At 37.6% G+C, this 22,684-nt stretch overlaps 2 protein-coding genes across 7 annotated transcripts; one reads left to right on the forward strand and one right to left on the reverse strand.

Annotated features, from left to right (window-relative positions):
• Window positions 1–227: 227 nt before the first annotated feature.
• On the reverse strand, window positions 228–21,850 carry rtf2 (replication termination factor 2). Of its 2 annotated transcripts, XR_267328.4 has the most exons (10): window positions 21,685–21,850; window positions 21,294–21,388; window positions 20,995–21,088; window positions 20,675–20,814; window positions 19,207–19,285; window positions 5,667–5,777; window positions 5,470–5,521; window positions 4,219–4,293; window positions 3,506–3,660; window positions 1,242–1,374 (listed from the first exon to the last, which is right to left on the reverse strand). XR_267328.4 is itself a non-coding variant. In XM_003456087.5 (9 exons), exons 1-9 carry the CDS (start codon window positions 21,751–21,753, stop codon window positions 1,178–1,180), a joined length of 912 nt encoding a protein of 303 aa, XP_003456135.1. In that variant the 5' UTR covers window positions 21,754–21,849; the 3' UTR covers window positions 228–1,177. The 2 variants fall into 2 exon arrangements, 1 of the variants encoding a protein (XP_003456135.1); XM_003456087.5 differs by lacking the exon at window positions 3,506–3,660 and having other exon boundaries at window positions 228–1,374; window positions 21,685–21,849.
• gcnt7 (glucosaminyl (N-acetyl) transferase family member 7) lies at window positions 8,056–16,124 on the forward strand. 5 transcript variants are annotated; one of them, XM_025907085.1, is made up of 5 exons: window positions 8,056–9,267; window positions 12,997–13,300; window positions 13,479–14,220; window positions 14,832–14,924; window positions 15,449–16,124. In XM_025907085.1, the coding sequence occupies exons 2-5, from the start codon at window positions 13,094–13,096 to the stop codon at window positions 15,574–15,576; spliced, it is 1,170 nt and encodes a 389-aa protein (XP_025762870.1). In that variant the 5' UTR covers window positions 8,056–9,267; window positions 12,997–13,093; the 3' UTR covers window positions 15,577–16,124. The 5 variants fall into 5 exon arrangements, with proteins under 5 accessions (XP_025762870.1, XP_005460863.1, XP_019214868.1 ...); XM_005460806.4 differs by having other exon boundaries at window positions 8,063–9,267; window positions 14,829–14,924; XM_019359323.2 differs by having other exon boundaries at window positions 8,066–9,267; window positions 15,463–16,124.
• Window positions 21,851–22,684: the final 834 nt, after the last annotated feature.

The following is a 22,684-nucleotide window of genomic DNA, read 5'->3' on the forward strand; positions in this document are numbered from 1 at the left end:
AATGTGACACTGTCCATATAATCACTGCAGGGAGACTTGTTGTTGCCTAAGAGTTTTTTTTTATAGCTTGTGTTAGGTGTGATGTTTCCCTTCAAGTGCACAACAGGGATTTGGTTTTGCTTTTGTGATCTTGGATAATTAATGCTCTGCTATGCACTTGGTAACGTGTTACAGAAGAGAGAACACAAAGATGTAATATAATCTGCACCATAAAAAGAACACTAAAATACAGGGAATAGAAATTTATTGTGACATTGCTTGATACAAAAAAAAAAAGCAAAAAGGAAGAACAAAGCATTTTTTATTTCTTTGTAAATGTACTGACTGTCTAAACAAGCACATTAAACCTCAATATGAATTCAACTGGAGATAATAATACAATGTAACTTTTTATTTTAAAGGTCTTCCATAAAAGTCCAGACAAAAATGCACAAAAACAAAAAAAGCGATAGTTACTGATTATATTTCCCCCATTGCATTAAAGCTGTTGGTCTCTGGCTGTGGTGGTTATTTTGCAAATCAGAAGAGTCAAATACACAGAATGCTTTAGTTTTCCCCCACTTCAAAGAACAATTGAGAAATAACTAAGTAAAAGAACAAAAGTGAGTGAAAGTCATCTGCTACACCTGTTAAAAAAATAAGCCAAAATAAACAGCTACCATGCACATACAACTGGATTTCGTGAGGAAGGAAAATCTGGAGATACTAATTACTGAGGATCTGCTTTTTCAAATGCAGGGCAGTTTGTCTTTTTTCATTTTTCTTATCATCACTAAGGAGTAAAATAAATGCAGCAATGCTGTGAGCACATTAAAAAGCTATTTTCTGTCCATTAGGGGGAAGCAGAGTGCCACTGATAATACAGTCATCCTAGTATTAATTCCTCAAGCACCTGTGACTGAGAACAAAGAGGTTAAGAGGGAATCCATGGGGGAGGAATTAAGTTACAAAACACATAGTCAGAACCACTTAGGGAGCCGTAACTAAATGTTCACAACATGTAAACACTGAGCTACTGGGAAATGGAGAGAGAAATTGGGAATTAGCCCACATATCGCTGTCAATATCTGAGGTCATGTAGGGTTGGTGTGTGTGGTTGGTATGCACAGCAAGCATTTTAATATGTCAACATTTCTGGAAAGATCTAGAAACTGTGATCTATGCACTTTAGTAGTTATTAGAAATGATAAGGGGTGTGGGTGACCCAGTTGGATGTCTGGTCTTTAGTGCGCTTGGCAGAACTGTGGGTTGTGAACAAAGACTTAAAAGCCTCTGACTTTTCGTTCATATCCTGGATGGACCTCTTTGTAGCAGAGGCTGATGAAGGCTTGGTCACTTTAGACGAGCTGGAAGATCCAGAGGCTCCAGCTACAGCTGAGTAGTAGGATGAAGGAGACAAAAAAAAAGGCATCTTTAAAAATAAGGACTTGTTCCTCCCACAGGTTGATAATACCCATTAGATGTTACTTTAACTACAATAGTCTAAGGAGCTTGGAAAGAAAAGAGTCTGGACTTCTTTAAGTTTCCTCGATGATGTTTCACCTCTCATCCAAAAAGCTTCTTCAGTTCTAAGGGCAATTGGTGGAGAGTCCAGATTTTAAGCCCTGCGGGTGTGTCCCCCAGAGGGTCATGGACCCTCATTGATCCTCTTCCTAATCACACGAGCCAAGGTGTGAAAAGACAAATGCAACAATACTGTCATCCCCTATGTAGCAGGTTTATCAGAGAAAGTCAGGAGAGTCTTCTCCAAGCACGACATCCCAGTGTACTTCAGACCCAGCCACACACTCAGACAAAAACTGGTTCATCCCAAAGACAAAACTCCTAAACACAAACTTAACAACGTAGTGTATGCTATAGAGGGACCTGGGAATGCTCAGACCTCTACATTGGAGAAACCAAACAGCCACTTCATAAATGCGTGGCACAATATAAAAGAGCCACCTCGACGTAACAAGACTCAGCTGCAACTAAAGGACAAAGGTCACTCTTTCGAGGATGCCAATGTTCACATTTTTGACAGAGAAGACAGATGGTTTGAAAGAGGAGTTAAAGAAGCCATCTATGTCCACTGTGAACGACCACCCTTGAACAGAGGCGGTGGTTTACGACACCAGCTGTCTGCCAACTATAATCCAGTTTTGAGATCTCTTCCTAGACGGCCTTAACGCCCGCTCACATCTTGGGAGATTTGACCTCAGTAAATCACATGATAGGTTGGGGCTAGGTTTCACAATGCAAAACCTTGGCTGATTGGAACCCACACCCGTTTTCACACCTTGGCTCGTGTGATTGGGTAGAGGATCAGTAGGGGGTCCGTGGCCCTCTCGGGGACACTCCCATAGCGCTTAAAATCTGGGACTATCCAACAAGTGCTCTTAGAACTGAAGAAGCTTCTCGGATGAGAGGTGAAACGTCTTCAAGGAAACTTAAATAAGTCCAGACTCTTTTCTTTCCAAGCTCCTTAGACTACGATGACCTGGATGGCTGAGAACCTTCACAGACATTTTAATTACAATAGAATTTTACTTTAAATGGACATCAGTAGTAAAACACTGAACAGTGATCATTAACCTCCTGAGCCTTAAAAGAAAAGAATGTTTTGATATTTAGATTTCTGTTTAGATAACTTAATTATTGTTTCAAATATATACATACATATACATACATATACATATATACATATATGTGAATGCTGTCAGTATTTGATTTGAGTGACTCTGTGTGATTTGTACCAAATAATAAATAGGTAATAATAACACTACGAAGGTTGATAGTACAGTGAGTGAAAAAGTGGAAGTTTGAAAGAAAAGGCAGTGTGTGTGGGATGATTCATGATGTCTGAAAGAGCTTAGAATATTTAAAAGTGTGCGTGGAACAAGGGTGTATTGTTTTTAGATCAAGATTTAGTAGAATTAAAGAGGGTTTATAGACTATGAATACAAAGAAAAACAAGAGTTCGATTAGTCTGCAGAAACAGGAAATATGTGGGCCTGTGGTGTGTCTGTGACAGGAAATCGTGTTAGTATCTGCATAAGTTCATCACACAAGTTACTAGGTGAAAAGTCACATAGACATGTGCTTAATGATAAAATAAAAAGATACATTTCATATAGCTGATCACATTATACAATATTCTCTTTTGACAATATGTATATGTATATATGTATATGTATATATACATATAGAGCAAGAAAGTGAAAGTTCAGACAGTCATTTCCTTCTTGTTTGTGTGGTGATTTTTTTTCCTATGACCTGGTTGCCTATTTTCTGTTACATACAACCATCAGACACTTTGTAACTTGACAAAATAAGAGAAGAAATCAAAATTTTAGCTGGTGAGAGTGTGAGTGTGTGAATTCAGCTGAAAAGGTTTTTATTTCCCCGTCTAGATAAAAATTTCAGAGCCCTACATTAAACAGTTCCTATTATCATTGGTAGTTGCAGTCACACCACCCCTTCTTAAGCTCCTTTAAAGATGATGTGTCCACCTCAGAGCTTCCACCTTCCTACTGTGATGTCTGGCCTTTGTCCAGCTCATCCCCTGACAGCAGTAAGACTGACTCCTCTTCCGTAGTTCTGAGTAAATTATTTTTCTGCTGCATCCTGCCTTCTGCTAATGGAAGTATGGACACTGGTTGAAAATGTAAGTAGTGAGTCCTGCAGTTCAATACAAAGGACAGTGAATAAACGGGGTTTTTTGGAAGGGATAAACTTGTTGAACATTTCTGAAATCAAAATCAAAGTTAAGACTCTTAAATTAAAGAAACAATTTGCAAATCTGTGGAAGCTGCAATTTCCATCCTTTTGAAAAGAAAGTCCACGTGCTCTTTTAGCCCAACTCCCACAAATATGGGCTTTTTAAATAATAAAAAGCCCAGGATGTCCCCTTGACAGTATAGCAGGAGTTGTATAAACAGCATAAATGGTGCTTAACATAGCAGTCTCTGTCAGAGGACTTAAATTCATTGCTGGGTCTTAGAAGGTTAATAAAAAAGAGGCTGAATGAGGATTAACGTTTGTATTAAATACAGAAAACCACATTCATGTTTTAAAAAGAGTTTCCTTTAAAATTTAATTTAAAACTTCAAAACTCCAACTCTTTCCGACTTTACAGCCAGGTAAACACTTCATGAACTTCAAGCGATTTGTGAAGACAATGCAATGTCAATAGACTCTATTTGTCTGTATTTATAAGATCCAAGTGTTGTTATTTACCCGACTGGCTGCTGTCACCACCATTTTGTTGCGAGCTTGTTCCTGCTACACCATTGGGAGGAGACACTGTGCCGTCTGTGTGGAAAGCAATCAGGAAAGACAGAGGATAAATGGTTAAAAGGAGTAATGCTTATGTAGCGCTTTTTAACTCTGTGCACTAAATGCACTTTTTTCCTACAAGCCTCATTCACCCAATCACACACACATTCATAACAAGGACTTTTTTTTCTGTACCTGGTCGAACATTCATCCGCAAAAACATTCCAATGTATGCTTTTAGACATGCACTGACTGGAGTGCCCGGCAAATTGATCCACAGACCTGCCAACTGGTAAACGACTGTTCTACCCCCTGGGCCATGTTGTTCCCAGACTGTGTAAGTTGAGTGGACTTATACTGTTCAGTGAAATACATTGGAGTGTTAATCTGAGTAAAAACAAATTGAATTCTGGGGTTTCTCAGTTAGTCTTGTTTGTGAGTTGAGAGCGTTGTGCTATTCTTGAAAACAGGAAACCACAGCAATGTTCTCTGTTGGCACACAACACTGACACCTTCAATTTGACTGATTAACATCAGGTTAGACTGTACATCTACAGAATCTGGTACAGTGTGACTATTTTTGCATTTCTTGGCTCATTTATGAGAGGAAGAAAAACAACTGGAAATAGTAATACATATTCACAATTATAGGAAATGTATAATATAGTAAAGTTTTTACATTTTTATTTAGGATTGTGAAACCTTTTGCCAAAAGGTGAAAGGCAGTGAACTAGGCTGATATTGGCCAATACTACTCATTTCTATGACTAATCTTTAATAGTTCTCTTAACCCTGTGTTATTGGAAATGTGTCAGGACCCCGGTTTGCACAGGAATTATGACAAAAGTTAAAAATAAATTTGCTGTATGCCAGTAAAATATGACAAAAACAGTCTGATATATTATATATATAAAAAAGTAACAATGTCCGTCATTGTTGTACAAAGTATGACTAACTAGACTGAAGTGAACATTAGCTTGTGCCAAATAGGTGGCCACACAGTATATATCACATATATATGTATCTTAACTTCTCAGTATTTACTAGTATTCCGTGTGAGTTAAAAGTTTGAATGACCTAGCTAGTACACTACAGCACATTCAAAATATTATCCAAATGAAGAAGAAAATTGTCTGGCCTTTTGCTAGTTTGTTGGCTTTGTTCATGCAAATGCTGAACACATATGATGACATACTCAGGCTTCACACAAACCTTTTGATTCTGATGTTGACACCGTTTCAGTTGCTTTACTCTTCTTTGATTTCTGAAAGGAAGAGATGATATATTCATTACACTGTAAACACAAAATAATTGACCTTGATGTAAAGTTAGACTTAAATATAAATATTTGTTTCAGGTTTTTGTAGTTGTGAAGACAGATTCTATCAAAAAGCAGAGAAGTCACACACCTTAGTTTTAGCTTTGGCCCGCTTCTCTTCCATCTTTTCCCTCAGCTTGTCCACCTCCTCCTTGTTGCCATTGAGTACAACAATATCTTCATCTTTAAATGGATCCCCACACTATAACACAAACATTGTATTCCAGATTAGGGACTCTTAAAGGGATTTAGAAAAGGCAAACATGTTTTGCAACAAGTGTAAAGGCAGAAGACATTCCCCATATAGCGTTATTTCTGCTAATGTACTGTTATCCAGTACAACTGTTTTAAAATTAAACATGAGGTAGGACTTTCAAATATATGATCTGAAATCATGAAGCGATAAGCAAGTTCTATGTCAACCTCTGTTTACCATTTACTACCTAAAAAGGGAACTACTTCAACAACCCCCAACAAAGCACAATTGACACGGTCTGCGGAGACAGGCCGTGCGGTGGTGTGTGTGTGGACCCAGGTGCGAACACACGAGAGTAGACTGGAGTAAACTTAACTGAAAGCGAGCCTTTATTGTGGCTGGTGACAAGAAGTGCGAACAAGGCAGAAACACAGTGACAAACTAAACTATAACTAAACTGGGAAAAAGATACTAGGAAAAGCTATGAAGACACGGGAAACCATAACTATAAATACAGAGACTGGCTGTGACAACATGGAGGGTGGAAACACAGACGACGCGACACAGGCTGCATGAAAAACTGAGACTTAATACACATGAGGGATGATTAGGGGAAGTGGCCACACATGGGAGCACAGCTGACACACATGAACCTAACGACAGGACAGGAGAGGTGAAACTAAAAACACTGACATTGAATACAGACTTTCAAAGTAAAACAGGAAACACTGAGACTAGACATGACATGAACTAAACATAGACATGACGCATGAACCAGGGAGACTTAGTACAGGGGGAGATGACATAAACAACTGAGGAACAAGACTAAACTGCAATCTAGAAATAAACTAGGTGAACTAATCTAAGGCACAAATGAATACAAAAGATACATAAACTCAAACACTGGGTCGCTCGACCCAGGACCATGACAACAATGTTTTACAAAATCTACACATAAATCTCTCTTTCTCAAGGTGGAAACAACAGACCTGTTTCACTATTTGAGGAAACAACACACCATTCAGCAGAGCCAGCTATGAGGGATGGTGCTGTGTAATCCTAAAGTAAAGTAAAGACTCAACCAAGCATCACTAGCTGCACTCTATATGACAAGAAGAGCAAGTCTTGGATGGAAAATACTGGTTTGGAAAAGCAGGACTTTAAGTGGCTGGTTAAAAAACATGACCCAAGATACAACATCCAATGTAGAAAATATTGTTTTTGTTTTTATTGAAAAAGGAATAAAAGTTTTTAACTAAAATACTATGCAGGCTCCCAACGAGTAAAAAAGTGAACTTTTTTTAGTTATTGGTAAGCTAAAGTGCTAAGCAGTTATGTTAAACCTTTACTTGAAATTTCCAGGGAAACACTACTAGCTTATTTTACTGTTAATTGTCTTATTATTGTGTATAATTCTCTGTTACTACTATTGTGTATAATGGTGTTGCTGGCACCTCCTTTCAATAGATTCACACTTTGAATTAGGTAAACTGTTATCAGTGACAGTAGCTTCTTGGCAAAGGAGGATTAAAAAAGTGCCCTTCAATTACTTACACTTTTAAAAGCTGCCGCCTGCTAGCACTGATAAAACATTGTCTGGTTGTATATGCATTATACATTTTGTGGCAAAACAGGAAGTAACAAAACTGAAAGTTGATTGTAATTAACATCATTTAAGGTATTTTGAACCTTTGGCTAGTTTAAAATGATTTTCTCTGAAAAAGTTACTGCTTTCAGTTTCATTTCGTATAAGTACACATGTAGTCTAACCCGTCTTGCAAATCACTTTTGTTTTGTTTTTTTAAACTTTCTCAATGGAAGTTCCTTAAATGTTGCTCGTATGCATCTTTTGCAGGAATTAGACAGACTAAGAAAAATAAGTCAAGCTTTTTTGTAATATGCCTTTTGCTTTTTTCCATGAGCCATGATTATCCAAACATACCTAGAACTCAACACTAATGAAAAAAAAACTATGAGATCAACCCACAGATAATTTCTTTCTCAGGACACGTCCCTTTCCCATTTTATTTGCATGCTGCCTGCCTATGACTGGCTAAACTAAACTCTGTGAAGCAGGAGAGGGGAAAAAAAAAAAAAAAAAAAGAAGCCACAAATACAGTCAGTCAGACACGCACACATCGATGAAATGACAAAGACAAAGAAATGTTATTGTTATTCTATGTTATTCTTTCGACAATTTGACACTTGCGATTTTCACAATATAACAATAAGCCATTCTGTCACACCAAATCAAAAGTTTAATATTTGCTGCAGATCCAAATTAAAATGTTATTTGTTTTATTGTTGTTCTTGTTTTCATTGTTCCTTTGGTTTCAGAAGTAGCACTTGAGTTATGATTTCATTTATCCACAACAGTTTGTAAGTTTGCTAATCGAAATACAGGATAACACTGGTTAAAGATAACCCTGTAGGAAACAAACTGGCTTACATATTTGTGAAAGTGTTGCGATTAAAAAGAAAAAGGCTTAGGTTTTTGTGTCTCTAAACATACATAAACAGCATGAATGCTTTTAATAGGAAAACACACACCCATATTCAAAAACAAATATTAAACCCCTGAGTAACCAGCAGGAGATCCATTGTGTGGTTGTAATGCAGGCTCATTGGGTGTGAACCGTGGCCATGTGCTCTGTTCAACACAACAGAGATAATCTCAGGAGCTGACCGAGCAGCAAATAAACTCTGTGGGCCGCTATGAAGTCTGTCACTATGCTGTTACCATCACCAAAAATGACACAACCTAGCAAGAAGTCAGTTAGTCAACAAGTCAACCAAAATCTTTTTTTTTTTTTTTTTTTTTTTTTAAACTGCAAGAGGCAACAAGATTGTGAACAAGAGAAGAGTCACACTGCACAGCGTGCATAAACATGCACACCATTGACAGGACAGATAAACTGGAACTGGTCTTATCTGAGAGGAAAAAAGAAAGAAGAAACTTGAGGTAATGAGATTTGAAACCAAGCAAAAAATACTGATGCAATACACAAGTGAGCAGGAAAGAGAGAGAGAGAGCGCGAGCGATAGCAAGAAAGAGTGAGTGTGTGTGTGAAATGTGTGAATATGACTCCTTATGTCAGGTGTGTGATTGGGTGTTCATGCTAGTAACCAGGGAGGGCCGGACTTGTCTCATGGGACTGTGGGAGGAGAGACATAATCAGCTGCAAACACAACAAGAGAATACTCCACACAATCACAAACCACTGTGGCTCACTCACAACGCAACATCAAGCTCTGAGAAACCAACCTCCTGGCAAGAACACAAGAAAACAATTAAATTTAGCTTGAATATATTGCTGACACTACCGCTACTGCTGCTGCTCATGATGGCGCCAAAGGAAATGACTCTTCACTGCAGGACTTGAATTATAGCAACATAACTCGCAGGAGCAGTTTAGGTCATTAAGACCCAAACAGGTGCTGATGTACAAAAGTTGACCTCTTCACTATAAGGAGTACAGATTGACCTGCATCAAAGGTAGGTCACTAAGCTTGGCATTTCTTTGTCTTTCTTTCTTTACATATTCTGTTATTGTCTGTTTCTGTCTGTTGTCTCTGATCAAAGCAGCAATGTGACAAATGATTGCATGAAAACAAAATATAGTCCAATATGCTGCAGCAAGAGATATAATCTAGATATGATCTCAAATTTTCATCGCAAGGAATGTATAAACAAATATTTTAAGAAACCAAAAGGTTTTTTTATCTCCCAAAACTGATAACCAACAACCAGCAAGCTATTCCTCATTTCTACATATCTATTGTTCTTTCTATTAGTCGCAGTATGAGAAGGATAGCAATCTCAGCAGATCAGAAACATACACATTTCCATGGCAGCCTCCCTGCGGATGTCTTTATCTTCAGTGATGTTCTCAGGAACAGGGAGGCTCAAGTGAGGATGTTTACTGTGACAGAGAACAGTGTTCAGATATGTCTAAAGCTTTTCTGCCCTCCAAAGGATACTTGGGTATAAATTCTTTTTTTTTTTTATTATTAAAAAAAAAAAAAAGTTGTACTTTTTTTCAATTAAACTTTGGTTTACTTACATAGGACAAAATCACAACAAAAGTTGCCTCAAGGTAGAGACCTAACAGTATTTGGGAGAAAACCCCAAAACTTAAAAAATTCCCTGTAGGCAAGCACTTTGTGATAGTGGAGAGGAAGAACTCTCTTTTAATAGAAAGAAACAGCCAGCAAAAACTGGCTCCAGAGAAGAATTTTAAATTCAAGACTTGAAGCCAATGGAGAGGTGTTTATATGGAAGAAATATGTCTGCTCTTTCTCAACTGGAGGCTTTTTAGTGAATGTTTATAATAATAATAATAATAATGATAATAACAATAATAATAATAAAAACAATGTATTTACAGGCACCTTGAAAGACCCTCAAGTACAAAAACATTAGTACAAAAAAAAACAAAAAACAAAAAAACATAAAGTAAATGAAAAATAAAAAAACAAGTATGAAAGTATAAAAGCAAGTATAAAAGCTAAGCATGGTAAAAATAGACAAAGACAGAATCATGATAAAGAGTACATAATTTTAAATAGATGGGTTTTAAGGTGCGATTTAAAAGTGGAGAGAGAGTTTGTAGTCCGGAGATCTGGTAGAAGTGCACTGCAGAGTCTCAGGGCAGAACAACTAAAGGCTCTGAGTCCCATGGAAGTCAGGCGAGCAGGTGGAACAGACAGAAGGAAAGCTGAAGAAGAGCGGAGAGTAAGAGAGGGTGAGTACGTATGGAGAAGATTAGATAAATATGGGGGAGCAAGGTTATGAAGTGCTTTGAAAGTAAGAAGCAGGATTTCGAAATTGACACAGAGGTGAACTGGAAGCCAATGGAGGTGTTTAAGAACAGGTGTTATATGTTCAGTAGATCTAATTCAGAATATAATACGAGCAGCTGTATTTTGAAGTAACTGCAATTTATGGAGATATTTATGAGAAGAGAATTACAGTAATCTAAACGAGATGTAATAAGAGTATTGACAAGTATCGAGGTACTGTGTGGAGTGAGTGAAAGACGAAGGCAGTTAATATTATGAAGATGAAAATAGGAAGACAGAGTGATATTATTTATATGTGCTGTGAAGGAAAGAGTGCTGTCAAGGATGACACCAAGACTCTTGACCTGAGGGTCCATTGATAACTCTGACAACTGAGTTATCAATGGATAATGAAAGACTTCTGATTGGAACTTTAGTCAGTTTTGAGTTGGTGCCGATTAGAATAAATTCTGTTTGATTGCCATTAGGTTTAAGAAAGTTGTGAGATGTGGGTAGGAGAGTAGCTGTGGGTTTGGAGGATAAGTAGAGCTGGGTGTCATCTGCATAGCAGTGAAATTGCATGTTATTGTGAAATAGCACCTAGGAGTAGGAGATAGATAATAAAAAGTAAAGGACCCGGGACAGAGCCTCAGGGTACACCAGAAGCAGCCAGAGAGATAAAAAGAAGATGTTTAGAAGAATCTGATATTAATGAATTACAATACTCCACTTGAAAGAAAGCAGGGATTAGGGCTGTTCAATATAACGATATATATCGGATGACGATATAAAAACGTCTATCGTTTCATTTTACGCTATCGTTTGTTTCGTGGTGTCGCAAAATAAACTGTTTACGGCAATATTTTTTCATTATTTTGATGGTCACTGTAGTGGCTATATTAATTTCCTAAAGTTCTCTCTTTCTCTTATATTTAATATAACCACACTACTGACGGACAAGCGCTTGTTTTTAAGCATTGTCGTTAGCAACAACGACGGTAAAACCACCTCGTGTCCGCTTGTTTATTTTCCACATAAACCTTTCACAATAAAGCTCAAGATCCTGTTGAGACTTTTCAAAATAAACTGAATCACGTGAAAGATGCAGAGTATTTACGGATGAGAAGCAAAAAAGAGCCGCCAGGTGCTAAAAAATAAACCTTAGACTCAAACGTTAGAACAGGCTTTTCCCCGCAGCACGCTGTGTAATAAATACTCACAAAGAAAACAGCGGCCGTTACAACCTATGTCTAAAAATGTATCGTTTCATGCATCAGTTAAAACACTCGACTCCAGGTACGCGACGCCCAGCTGGAAACACTTCACGCAAGTCGAGCTGCCCGACATTCACAGAATTTACAGAAAATGTTACATTTTTGTGATTTATATCGTTATCAGACGATAGATGTCTTAATATCAGGATATGAGATTTTGGTCATATCGCACAGCCCTAGCAGGGATACATATTTGTTTAATGCACATTGAAGGACATATCCAGTTCAGTCCCAGATTCCTCACAATGTTACTGGAGGCTAACGTAATGCCAATCAAGAGTCCGCGTTCTGGTTAGACATCATGTTTCAGAGATTTTTAGGGACAAATATAATAACTTTAGTGTTGTCTCTAAAACATGCCTGTCCTTTAACTAATTAATTTGTGTAATCCAGCTTGAGAGGTTACTATAGCTTGGTATCATCTGTGTTGTAATGAAAATGTATGCAAAATTGTCTAATAACAAGGGAAGGGAAGGGACGCATCTATAATGTAAATAGAATTGGTCCCAGCACAGAACCCTCTGTAACTCAATAACAAACTTGTCATGTGAGAAGACGACTCCCCATTTACATGCAAACACTGGAATCCATCAAAAAAGTCATAATTAAAAGCAATGTAAACCATTTCTTTTAACACAAAAGCACATGAGTCTCTGTAGTAAAATACTGTGGCCAATGAATGCGACACTGAGATTTAATAGGACAGCCTGTAGCTCAAGTAAAGTAAATGTTCACTAGAGAGATTTCATTACTATGACAAATTCTGAAACCCACACTCAACTTCCCCCAAATAAACCGCTCCTCTGCAAGGAACTAGTTAAACGTTTTACACCTACTCTTTCAAGAACTAAATCATTTTTCTTACCTTTGCCGCGTTGAAAATATACATAGCAAGTTATCCACAACTGAACTGCTTTGCATTATCATAACAAAAATACATTTTAGCATAGTCATCGATATCAATTACTTTGCCATGCTTCTGTAATACCATCATATACAGAACAGCACGTTATTCACTTCCTGTGTTGCAAGCTGCGGTTCTAAGAAAAACATCCTACAGACAGAAGCAGAAGCACTAAAGCAGGAGCAGTTAATGTGCCAAGTCTTACAAACTAGCTTCATCAATTAGGTCCAACCTAAATACTTAACCCTATTTTATATTCCTCAAGGATCCAGGATTCTTCTGCAAATAATCCAACTGGATGTCTCCACTGCAGAAGCTTTAACTGTGGTGGTACTGGCAGACTACAGAGAAACAGGGCTATTATGCGCCAGCTTGAAGGGACAAAATGCAGCTTCCTTGTGTGCCTGGGGATAAGTATTATTATCTTTTCATTCATTTATTTGAGGACTAGGACGCCACCTGAGTTAAAGCCTCCCCCATCTTCAAGTTGCAAACCTTTCTCAACTGCGTGTAAAACTGTTTTGCCAGGCATGAAGAAAGGAGTAAATTGGTACCGCCGTGACTGTCAGGTATGTTTTTCCCCCACCCTTTCTTTACTTCTGAGAAATAAAAACCACAAATATTCTAGAGGAAATTTTCATTTGACCTAACAACCCGTTAGGAGCATTAGCACAGTCACATTGACATTCCTATTTAAAAAATATTTTCAGCAGTAACAGTGGCAATAATATCCTTTTTTGTCTACAGGAGGAAAGCTACATTCTAAACAGCCATTTCCTGTGCTCAAACTTGACAAGAGATTTACACTTTATAACAAGACCTCTAAGTCGTACAGAGGAGCTCTACCCTTTAGCTTTCATTGTGACTATTCATAAAGAGCTGGAGCTTTTCATCCGCCTCTTGAGGGCCATTTATATGCCACAAAATGTGTACTGCATTCACGTGGATGCTAAGGCTCCACGGGAGTATCGGGAGGCTGTACAGAAGCTAGTCAGCTGCTTTCCAAATACATTCCTCTCCAGTCACAGTGAAACTGTGACCTACGCTGGTTTTTCTCGTTTGCAAGCAGATCTGAATTGCATGAAGGATCTAGCAAAATCCAAGACAGACTGGAAAAAGGTGGTGAATCTGTGTGGACAAGATTTTCCTGTTAAGACTAACCTGGAACTGGTACAGTACATGCAGAGCCAACAATGGAGGGATAAAAACATGACACCTGGGGTCAAACAGCCGATGTCGATGAGGTACAGAACACAACGCCAGTACAAGGAGATTGTGGGGTCACATGTAGCTCCGAAAGGGCGAGGCGTGAGGAAAAGGCCTCCTCCACACAATCTGCAATTATATTTTGGAACAGCCTACTATGCTCTTACAAGGCCTTTCGTGGACTTTGTTCTGAAAAGCCCAATAGCGCATGACCTCTTGGATTGGTCCAGGGACACATTCAGTCCAGATGAACACTACTGGGTGACGCTCAACCATATCAAAGGTAAAATGGCGGTTTTAAATAAATGCACAGACACAAAACTCCACGCTTGTTTAACAGCTAGCACAAAACTATTAACCATGTACTAGTGTGAGTATGATGTGATATAAACAAAAGATGACATGAAACAAGGTTCCAGGTTCAAGTTTCCTTATTACCTGGACCCTTCTGTGTCTGTACCTATGTGGGCTTTCCTTAAGTGCTTCAGTTCCTTCCCATAGTTCAGGAGACTGAATGGGTTTCTGTCAGGTGACCTATCTAGGTTATACTTTTCTTTTTCACCTATGTCAGCTAGAATAGACTCCAGCCTGCCTCTGACCATTTGTTGTACTCATACATTTTATTTCATTTCCCCTGGTAAAATGAAAACTTATCAGGAAAAAGAGACTATTTTATTTATAACAAGTTTAACTTTTGCAACTTCGATCAATGTCACTACTTTTAATTGCTTACACACTGCGAATGCTTCCTCTTCCTTTAGCTTTTCTTTGAGATGTATCGAGAACTGACTCTCAAACAGCAGATGAAACAGGCCTGACCAGGGCTAGTTAAACCTTGACAATTCAATTAGGTCATATAATTACCAATTTCGTCTGATTACATGTTTTAAGAAGCTCCAGGCAGTCGCATTGATGGAGGCTGGGAAGGAGCTATCCGGGCAATCAAATGGCGGGATCAAGAAGGAAGTGCACACAGTGGTTGCAAAGGTATAGTCATATATGTCAATAAAGACCTGATTAGTTACTCTCCCAGAGATTAAATTCTACTAATATTTCTTAAATATTTAAATTATAAAAATGTCACTGAGACATTTAGTTTTGCAATCCCACAAAAAATTATTAATCCCGCATAAATCTTTGTGAGCAAGTCACATGTACATCCACAAATAGGCACTACATATATATGTAATCTTTTTGACCTTCTCAATTATTAAGTAAGGTGCTACTCCTTGGCTCCAGACAGGATTATGAGGCCTATAACTGGCTGAAACAAGGTTTACTCAACAAAAGATGATAAAATGTGCTGATAGCAGAATTTGTCTGATATGGCATACTCTCCACTAGCTTTACGTCAAAGCTTATATAAGCTTTGACATGACAGATCTTAAAAAGGTTATTCATGTAACAAATATATCCGTACATATATTTATATATATATATATATATATGATGAAAACTCATAATACAAGGAATGAATTTCAGCATAATGCTAAACAAAAATCATGTCCAAGCTGCTGTTTTCCAGGGCATTACATACGAGGCATCTGTATCTACGGAGTGGAAGACCTACCATGGATCATCAGCATGGACAGCATGTTTGCCAATAAGTTTGAGAGTAATACCTTTCCTGAGGCACTAGACTGTCTGGAGCAGTGGCACAGAAACAAGGTTCTCAACCAGGCTACTGTTCCCATAGAACCGTCATGGCTGCTGGCCATACACAGCAACTACAGCAACAGCAGCAGCTACTTTAACAGCAGTGCTGGAGAATGAAATCATTACAAACATGCAGACTACATCTAGTTGGGTTTATTTGCACTTGTCTTGTGTTGTTATGTCATAATGTGTGCACAGGAAAACAAAACTAAGGAAGACAAAATGCATGCACTGTGTATTTCAAGACCATGTGTATATACTAATATGTTTATCTATGAAACTCTATCAGTGCTGTCCTTTTTTTCCTAAATACAGCATTGGTATAAAGTACGGCTACACATGTATATGAAATAAAATCTGTCTATAAAGCAAAAATAATGACTAAAGCTTGGATGAAACGCCACTACCAAAGAAATGTTATTCAGTATGACATTCAGTTTGAAAAACACAACTGCTGATAAAGGTGTTGACCCTATTCTCCTATTTAAGAAGTAAACAGGTGTAAACAAATAAAAGCAATTATGATAAAGAGTAGGGATGGGTATCGAAACCCGGTTCTTGTTGAGAACCGGTTCCCACTGTTTCAATTCCTTGGAATTGTTTGCCATTTTTGCAAACGATTCCTTTATCGATTCCAGTCGCCCCGAATGACGTCACCACGTTGCGGAGCGTCATTTACCTGGCAGGAGGGCGCCTAAGCGGCTCAAACGCTCAAAAGTTTGGTTATACTTTACGAGAACGGATGACAACGGGGCAACTTGAAATACTTGCAAAGTAGATATTTTATTTAAGGGAGGAAACACTACGAATATGCAAAAGCATTTGCTCACAAAACAGGCGATAACCTTAAATGAATGTCGTGTTTTTAATTCCGCTCCGGACTCGTGAATCTCAACCCAGCAGCAGCGGTGACGTTTGCACGTCCTCTCCTGTTAATACGGCAGGTAAATAATCAGCTAACAGTGCATATTATGTTAGCGCGATCTGCCTTATTACAAAACCTGCCGTTACTGTGCGCTGCATTTAGGTGACCATGATGAGAGAGACAGACAGAGTCTGGCTGGCTCAGATGCTGGCAGTTCTCGCTGCAGTCTACCGATAGCATCTCCTTTCAGGCCAGGATAGACGAATGTCACCGAGCATTGACTAAGTTTGTGGTCAAAGGCTTGCACCCATTTGCCACAGCAGATGCCCCCGATTTTCGGTAAGTGAATGTGTTTAATTGTAGGCAGGGACATTACTGGATATTCTTGTGTAATTGCTACAGAATAATTTATGTTATACTTTGTTATTGCTACAGAAGAATATTTATTTTATTATTTTACATTTACAATTTTTTTTCCTGGGGATCCTGTGACACCCCACTGAAGAGCCATAGGCTGTGGATCTCTTAAGATCTCACTGTTGGGTTTGTAAGGCCATGTTACTCCTAAATTTCTGTCTTGTTCAAAGAGAAGTTATAAAACAAAGTTCTACAAACAAAGCTAATCGACCTTAGTGTTCTCCTTTTTTAAAAAAAGAATCGATAAGAGAATCGATGAAGAATCGGATCGTTAAACAGAATTGAAAATGGAATCGGAATCGTGAAAATCTTATCAATACCCATCCCTAATAAAGAGTCCTAATTTTCACATGATCCTGTGCATGCTGTGAGTGTGTCTGAACAATACCTGAGTAAACAGTGTTTTGCCTTTTTAAAAAGAAGCTTTCTCCTATATAGCCCATTGAATTTTCTAGTAAGTCAAGCTAGACTAAAGACGTTTGGTTATGTGAATGGCATTTTTACATTTTTACTGGCAGATCAACTTACGCAATGACTCCTTGCAAAAGCAAACAAAAAACAAACAGCAAATGAAAAAAAAAAAAAAAACAAAGGACAAAAAGTGTGTTCAGTAAACAGCGGCATGCAAGTACATGCAGAGTTCAAATATGAACCCACAAAAGAAAAAAAAACGAAAGAAAAAAGAAAAACAAAGAAAGAAAGAGCATTGTTTTTAATACTGGCTAAGACAAAGATTCAATCTTTGAATCAAGTTCAGACACACACTCTGAACTTGATTCTGACAGTTCAGCCTTAGACAACAATTTTATGAGTCAGTTCGTAACCTTGGGTACTGGATGCAAAGAAAAAAAAGCCAAAATGGCTATCACTTTTTATAGAACCTGTCCAAAACTCAGCACAAACTGCTTATTGTCTTACATGGATATACCAAAGGGTGATGTTGCATTATCAGTTATTTTGTGTGTTTTACTTTGACATTTAAAGTTAGGTGAACTGTACTTTACATTTCCTAAACTTAGCAACTGAATAAAAAGTGGGTAAGGTCAGGCTAATCTTAATAGCTCCAGAAACTGTGCTGCCTTATAAGCCTATCTTATCAAAAATCACTGTTTTCTAAGTCAGCTTCCCACGAGAAGCGCTGTAGCTTTTCTTATACTTTTAAGAGATATTTTTGACAAAGTCAAACAACTGATCTGTCACTGTTCCAAAATGCTTTTAGTTAAACAGAAATAACAACACTGACCAGCTACCATCTGCTTTCTGTTACCTCAAAATAGCCTGTGCATGGGAAATTACCACCATAGTTTTAATGCTACTTACAACTACAAGGTCAGAACCCATAAAAGGCCTTAGGCCTACTTCATTCAGATTCCCTCGTGCCTTAAACTAGGGCAATCTAAGAAGCGACTTGAAGAAAGGAACAGTGCAGTTTAATCTGTCCAAAACACATGTACTCACATAATTAAATGTTGTGATATGGCATGTTCTTTATGGTTTAATATTATTTAAATTCACCAAGAGGTCAGTATTATTGTAAAAGCGCATTATATAAAGGCCATCTTAAACTAAAGTGATGGATCAGGCTGAAATATATGTTTGGATCACTTCCTCTGATCCTCAAATTAAAGTACACATTGATTCTAGTGCAAACTGTGAATTCAGCAAAACACAAATTAAAAACATGATGAAACCAAATTTCAAACATTTGCCTAATCACATATTCCTATAGAACAACAAAGTGGTTTGTAGTGGACTATAGGGGCACTTTAGTTACATTTGCATTCTCTTCTGGCTTTATTTTCTTAACAATGCTGATATTGTAATAGTTTTTAAAAGTCAACATGCTATAATTTTTTTTGTTTAAAAAAAGCAACCCAAAACTAATAAGTTATTCATCTGTGTGTATTCTAAGCATGTAAAAAAATGCCAGAGTTCACTTACATTTTATTACTAGCCCTTAAATACTGAAAAAAATTTAACATGATGTTTTTATTTCTATTTATATCTTCTCATGGGAGCATTAAATCATTACACTTCAGTAATTTAACTTGCATTCTTATCCATCTGAGCAACCAGCTGTGCATCTGGAACGAAGCTAATACCAGACTGCTGCTATCTTATCTACATTTTTATCAAACCTGCCTATTTACAAATCATTAGCAGTGAAAATTTGCTGAGTGTGACTTAAACAAGCAGCATCAATGCCAAACACCCAAGGTCAATGATGGAGAACAGTTTAATGGCAGTAAAGATTAAAAGTGTCTTAAGAATTTTTTTTAAAACTGTCAGAGTTGACAACCTACTGAGGGAAAATAAATAAACGTTGCCTACCTTGTGGCAGATTTCTGTCTTGACTTCTTTCAGGGCCCTGTCTGAAAAGACACAGCCACAAGTCTGGAGGTAACAGAACCTAAAAAAAGAGAAACACTTATATAAAATTGCTAAACAGTTTCCACCTGTATCACTTGTAGGGCCATTCACCAAAAATAAATAAATAAATAAATGACATACTCAGGCCTGGGAGCTGTACTTCTAACTTTGTGTAATCTAAAGTTAGGTCCATAAGTTTTTTGGATACTGACACGTTGTAATTTTCCCTCTGTACACTACCACCTTTCTTTTCCACAGCTGACAAGGTCCAACAACAGCATAACAGCAAGAGTAATCCACAGACGAGTTCTTTGTGACACTACCCCCTGGTGACAGGAAACAGCTACAACATGTAGACAAGTCTGTGCCACAGCATCTTGGAGCCCTTAGATTTTGTGAATGTTTTTTTTCTTAACCATAAAGAATTTTAACCTCATTCACTTTAGTTTTCCTCTGTGGCCTTTCAGGCTTGATGGAGTTGCTGAGCAGACTAATGCTTTCTTCTTTTCAGTAGTGTACCAAATTGAAGATTTGGCCACTCCCAAGGTTTTTGATTTCTCTCTGATAGGTTTGTTTTTGTTTTCTCAGCCAAATAACTGCTTTCTTCACTTGGATCAACATCTCTACCCAATGCATTTTGTTAAACTCCAGAATCAAAGATACAAATCTGTACTTCCATTAGATTTTGATTATCTAATTTATGCTGTGTTCCAGACATCTCAGAAGTCAGAACTCAGGAGTGACATAACTCCTGAGTTGAGTGTGATTCAGTTGGAGAAGACAGTAAAAACAGGATGTCTTATGCATGGCTTCTTAGTAAGATAGAACAATTCATCCATCATTAACAAAACAGAGCAATACTTGTTTTTCTTGGACTTAAAAACACTGCTGCAGCATGTTCATGGATTGAACCTGGTAAGTGCTGTGTGAATGGATTATTTAACGGATCACAAATACAAAACAGTACCAGCACAGGTTAAAAGTTTTACAGTTTTAATATAGTTTATGTTCAATGCTGCCATCTTACAATTGTTAACTCGTGGTTGGTGTGTCTACTTTGAATTTCTGAGTTGGAAATTAAAGTTGAGAGGGCGTTTCAGATGAAAATTTCCACTGGGAACTTGAAAATTCTGATTTCCAACATAATGTCAAATGCGGTATTAAAGTACAATGTGGTGATGTACAGAGGTAAAATTAAAAAAAATGTAGAATTTTAAGAAATATAGAATTGTCCAGAAATTCATAAGTATATCAGAAGCAAGATAGACGAATGTCATCATATGTTTTGTAGTGAATTTCAAACATGTATTTAGTATATTAAAATTAACTTAGATACAGTGGCTTGCTCCTTAAAACAAAGAGGGAACATGAATTGTCAATCTCATTTTTTCATTCTTAGGTTTAGTACCTCTTCACTCAAGTTTCTTACCGGTGTTTGCCATTCATCTCCAACCCAACTACAGGGCAAATAAACATGCCACAATGAATGTCTTCATATCTGTCTCCCTTTGCATTTCTTCTTTCTCCTTCCCATTCAGGGTTATCAGTCAAGTTCAGCTCCTTTATATCCTTCAGAGAAAGCAAATAGATAAATTTTCTGTTTGAAACCACGAATAAACACAGAAATGTGTGTCCAGAAACACATGGGCTCCAACCGTGTGAATGTATAATGTAGCTCTATATCTTATTAATTTTTTAAAAAAAAATTAAAAAAACAAGTCAGATTTTCACACTTCGGTGTTAATATACCTTGATCCCACGGATGTGTGCTACAGCCTCAGCATTGGGTCTCTCAGCCGACTTATCCAGGAGATACTCAATGACAGCATCTTTGTTGTACAGTCTGAAAAATAACGTGCCAGACTATCAGAACATAATGGCGTGTGATGAAAAGATGAAAAGCTATACATTCTTAATTAATGTCTGATTTTAGTTATTTGTAAAACGGTGGATATATCTTCGCGCTGTCACACCATTGAGCGATACCGTCACCAAACATCAAATAATGGCCGACGGATGAGTACAAAACAAGACAAAAAATAACTCACCTTCCCAGTTCACAGGAGACGATGGGTCGTCTAAGTTTCTCTTGACTCAATGCACAGTATTTCCATTTGGCAGCCAGTTCAGCATTTTTATCAACCTGTTTATGTAAGAAGACCATGAGGAAAGAGTACACCATGTAGCTTCGTCTATAACACATCAAGATAACGCTAACTGTTAAATTCTGAAAACTCACAGCAACGGCTACATTACGTACATTAGAAACTACATTTAAATACCGTAATATGTCTTTTTTTATTCTCATGATGATACCCCGAAACTTAATAATACTTTGTTTATTCCATTAGCATTAGCAACTTGTTAGCGTTCGAAAAATATCGCGAACAGGTATATTTTCTACTTAAAAACGGAAGGCAAACAGTAAAGCTAACACACCTTCTCGATTTTTTTGGGCCCTTTCACCAACTCGTGTCTTTTGGGAATCGTGCCACCATCACAACCCATCTTGAAAGCTCACTTCTAACCAGTTAGCTCAAACAGTCACACAAAAAACAAAATGCTACTCTCGCCAGACAGGAAGTCCTCGGGTAGTAAACAAACAACAAGATCTCACCAAAGCTCGCGGGATGTGCAATGAATGTCGCCCTCTAGTGGTTGAATGACTAGAAGTTCAAACGCTACATGTGTATCTAATCGCTTCGGCCATGGTGTGGCAGCATCGCTCTAAATGTGAGTATATTTATCTAACTTGAGGCAAGAGGAATAGAAAGAAACTACATATACATTTTTATATTTACTTTTTAAAAAACATTTTGTTAGATGTTTTTGTTTATTTTTTCACAGCTAGTTTATAATGACTTCATTTAGATCAACCAATATCACAAATTTCTACTGTCTAGCATGTAAATACAGAATAATAAGGTAATATCAAAGTCAGAATAAGAAATTGTCACAAAACATATACTATGCAAAAATGCACATAACAAAGTAAACAAAAACAATCCAAATGTATTTAGCAGCAAAACTGATTTAACAACAAAAAGGTTGTATGGTGCCATAGCTTTTGTTAAACTACAGCGCTTTATGACCCCGCAGTCAAGCACACAAACATAAAACAACTTCACACAGATCCCTCCACTCTTTCATTGTCCATCCATCTCAGACATTTTCAGTCAGCCATTAAACCCAGAACTAGTAAGTGACATTAGTCTGGCTTTCAGGCCTCTTGTCAGAGTGGTCTAAAGATGAAAGTTTCCTTGGAAGATAGTTCAGTGAGTGCTAATGAGATCTGTTTCCTGTGCCTTGCAGGCTGCAGATTAGTTTACTATCGATAGTGCTGTCCAAGAGCGACCATTAGTTTGGGGAATACCTCAGTGGAGACATCTCTGGCGGCATGACTGATAATCGTTGTGGAAAAGAAGAAGGAATAAAAACA

Source organism: Oreochromis niloticus, linkage group LG5 (assembly GCF_001858045.2).
Source record: "Oreochromis niloticus isolate F11D_XX linkage group LG5, O_niloticus_UMD_NMBU, whole genome shotgun sequence".
Lineage (NCBI taxonomy): Eukaryota > Metazoa > Chordata > Actinopteri > Cichliformes > Cichlidae > Oreochromis > Oreochromis niloticus.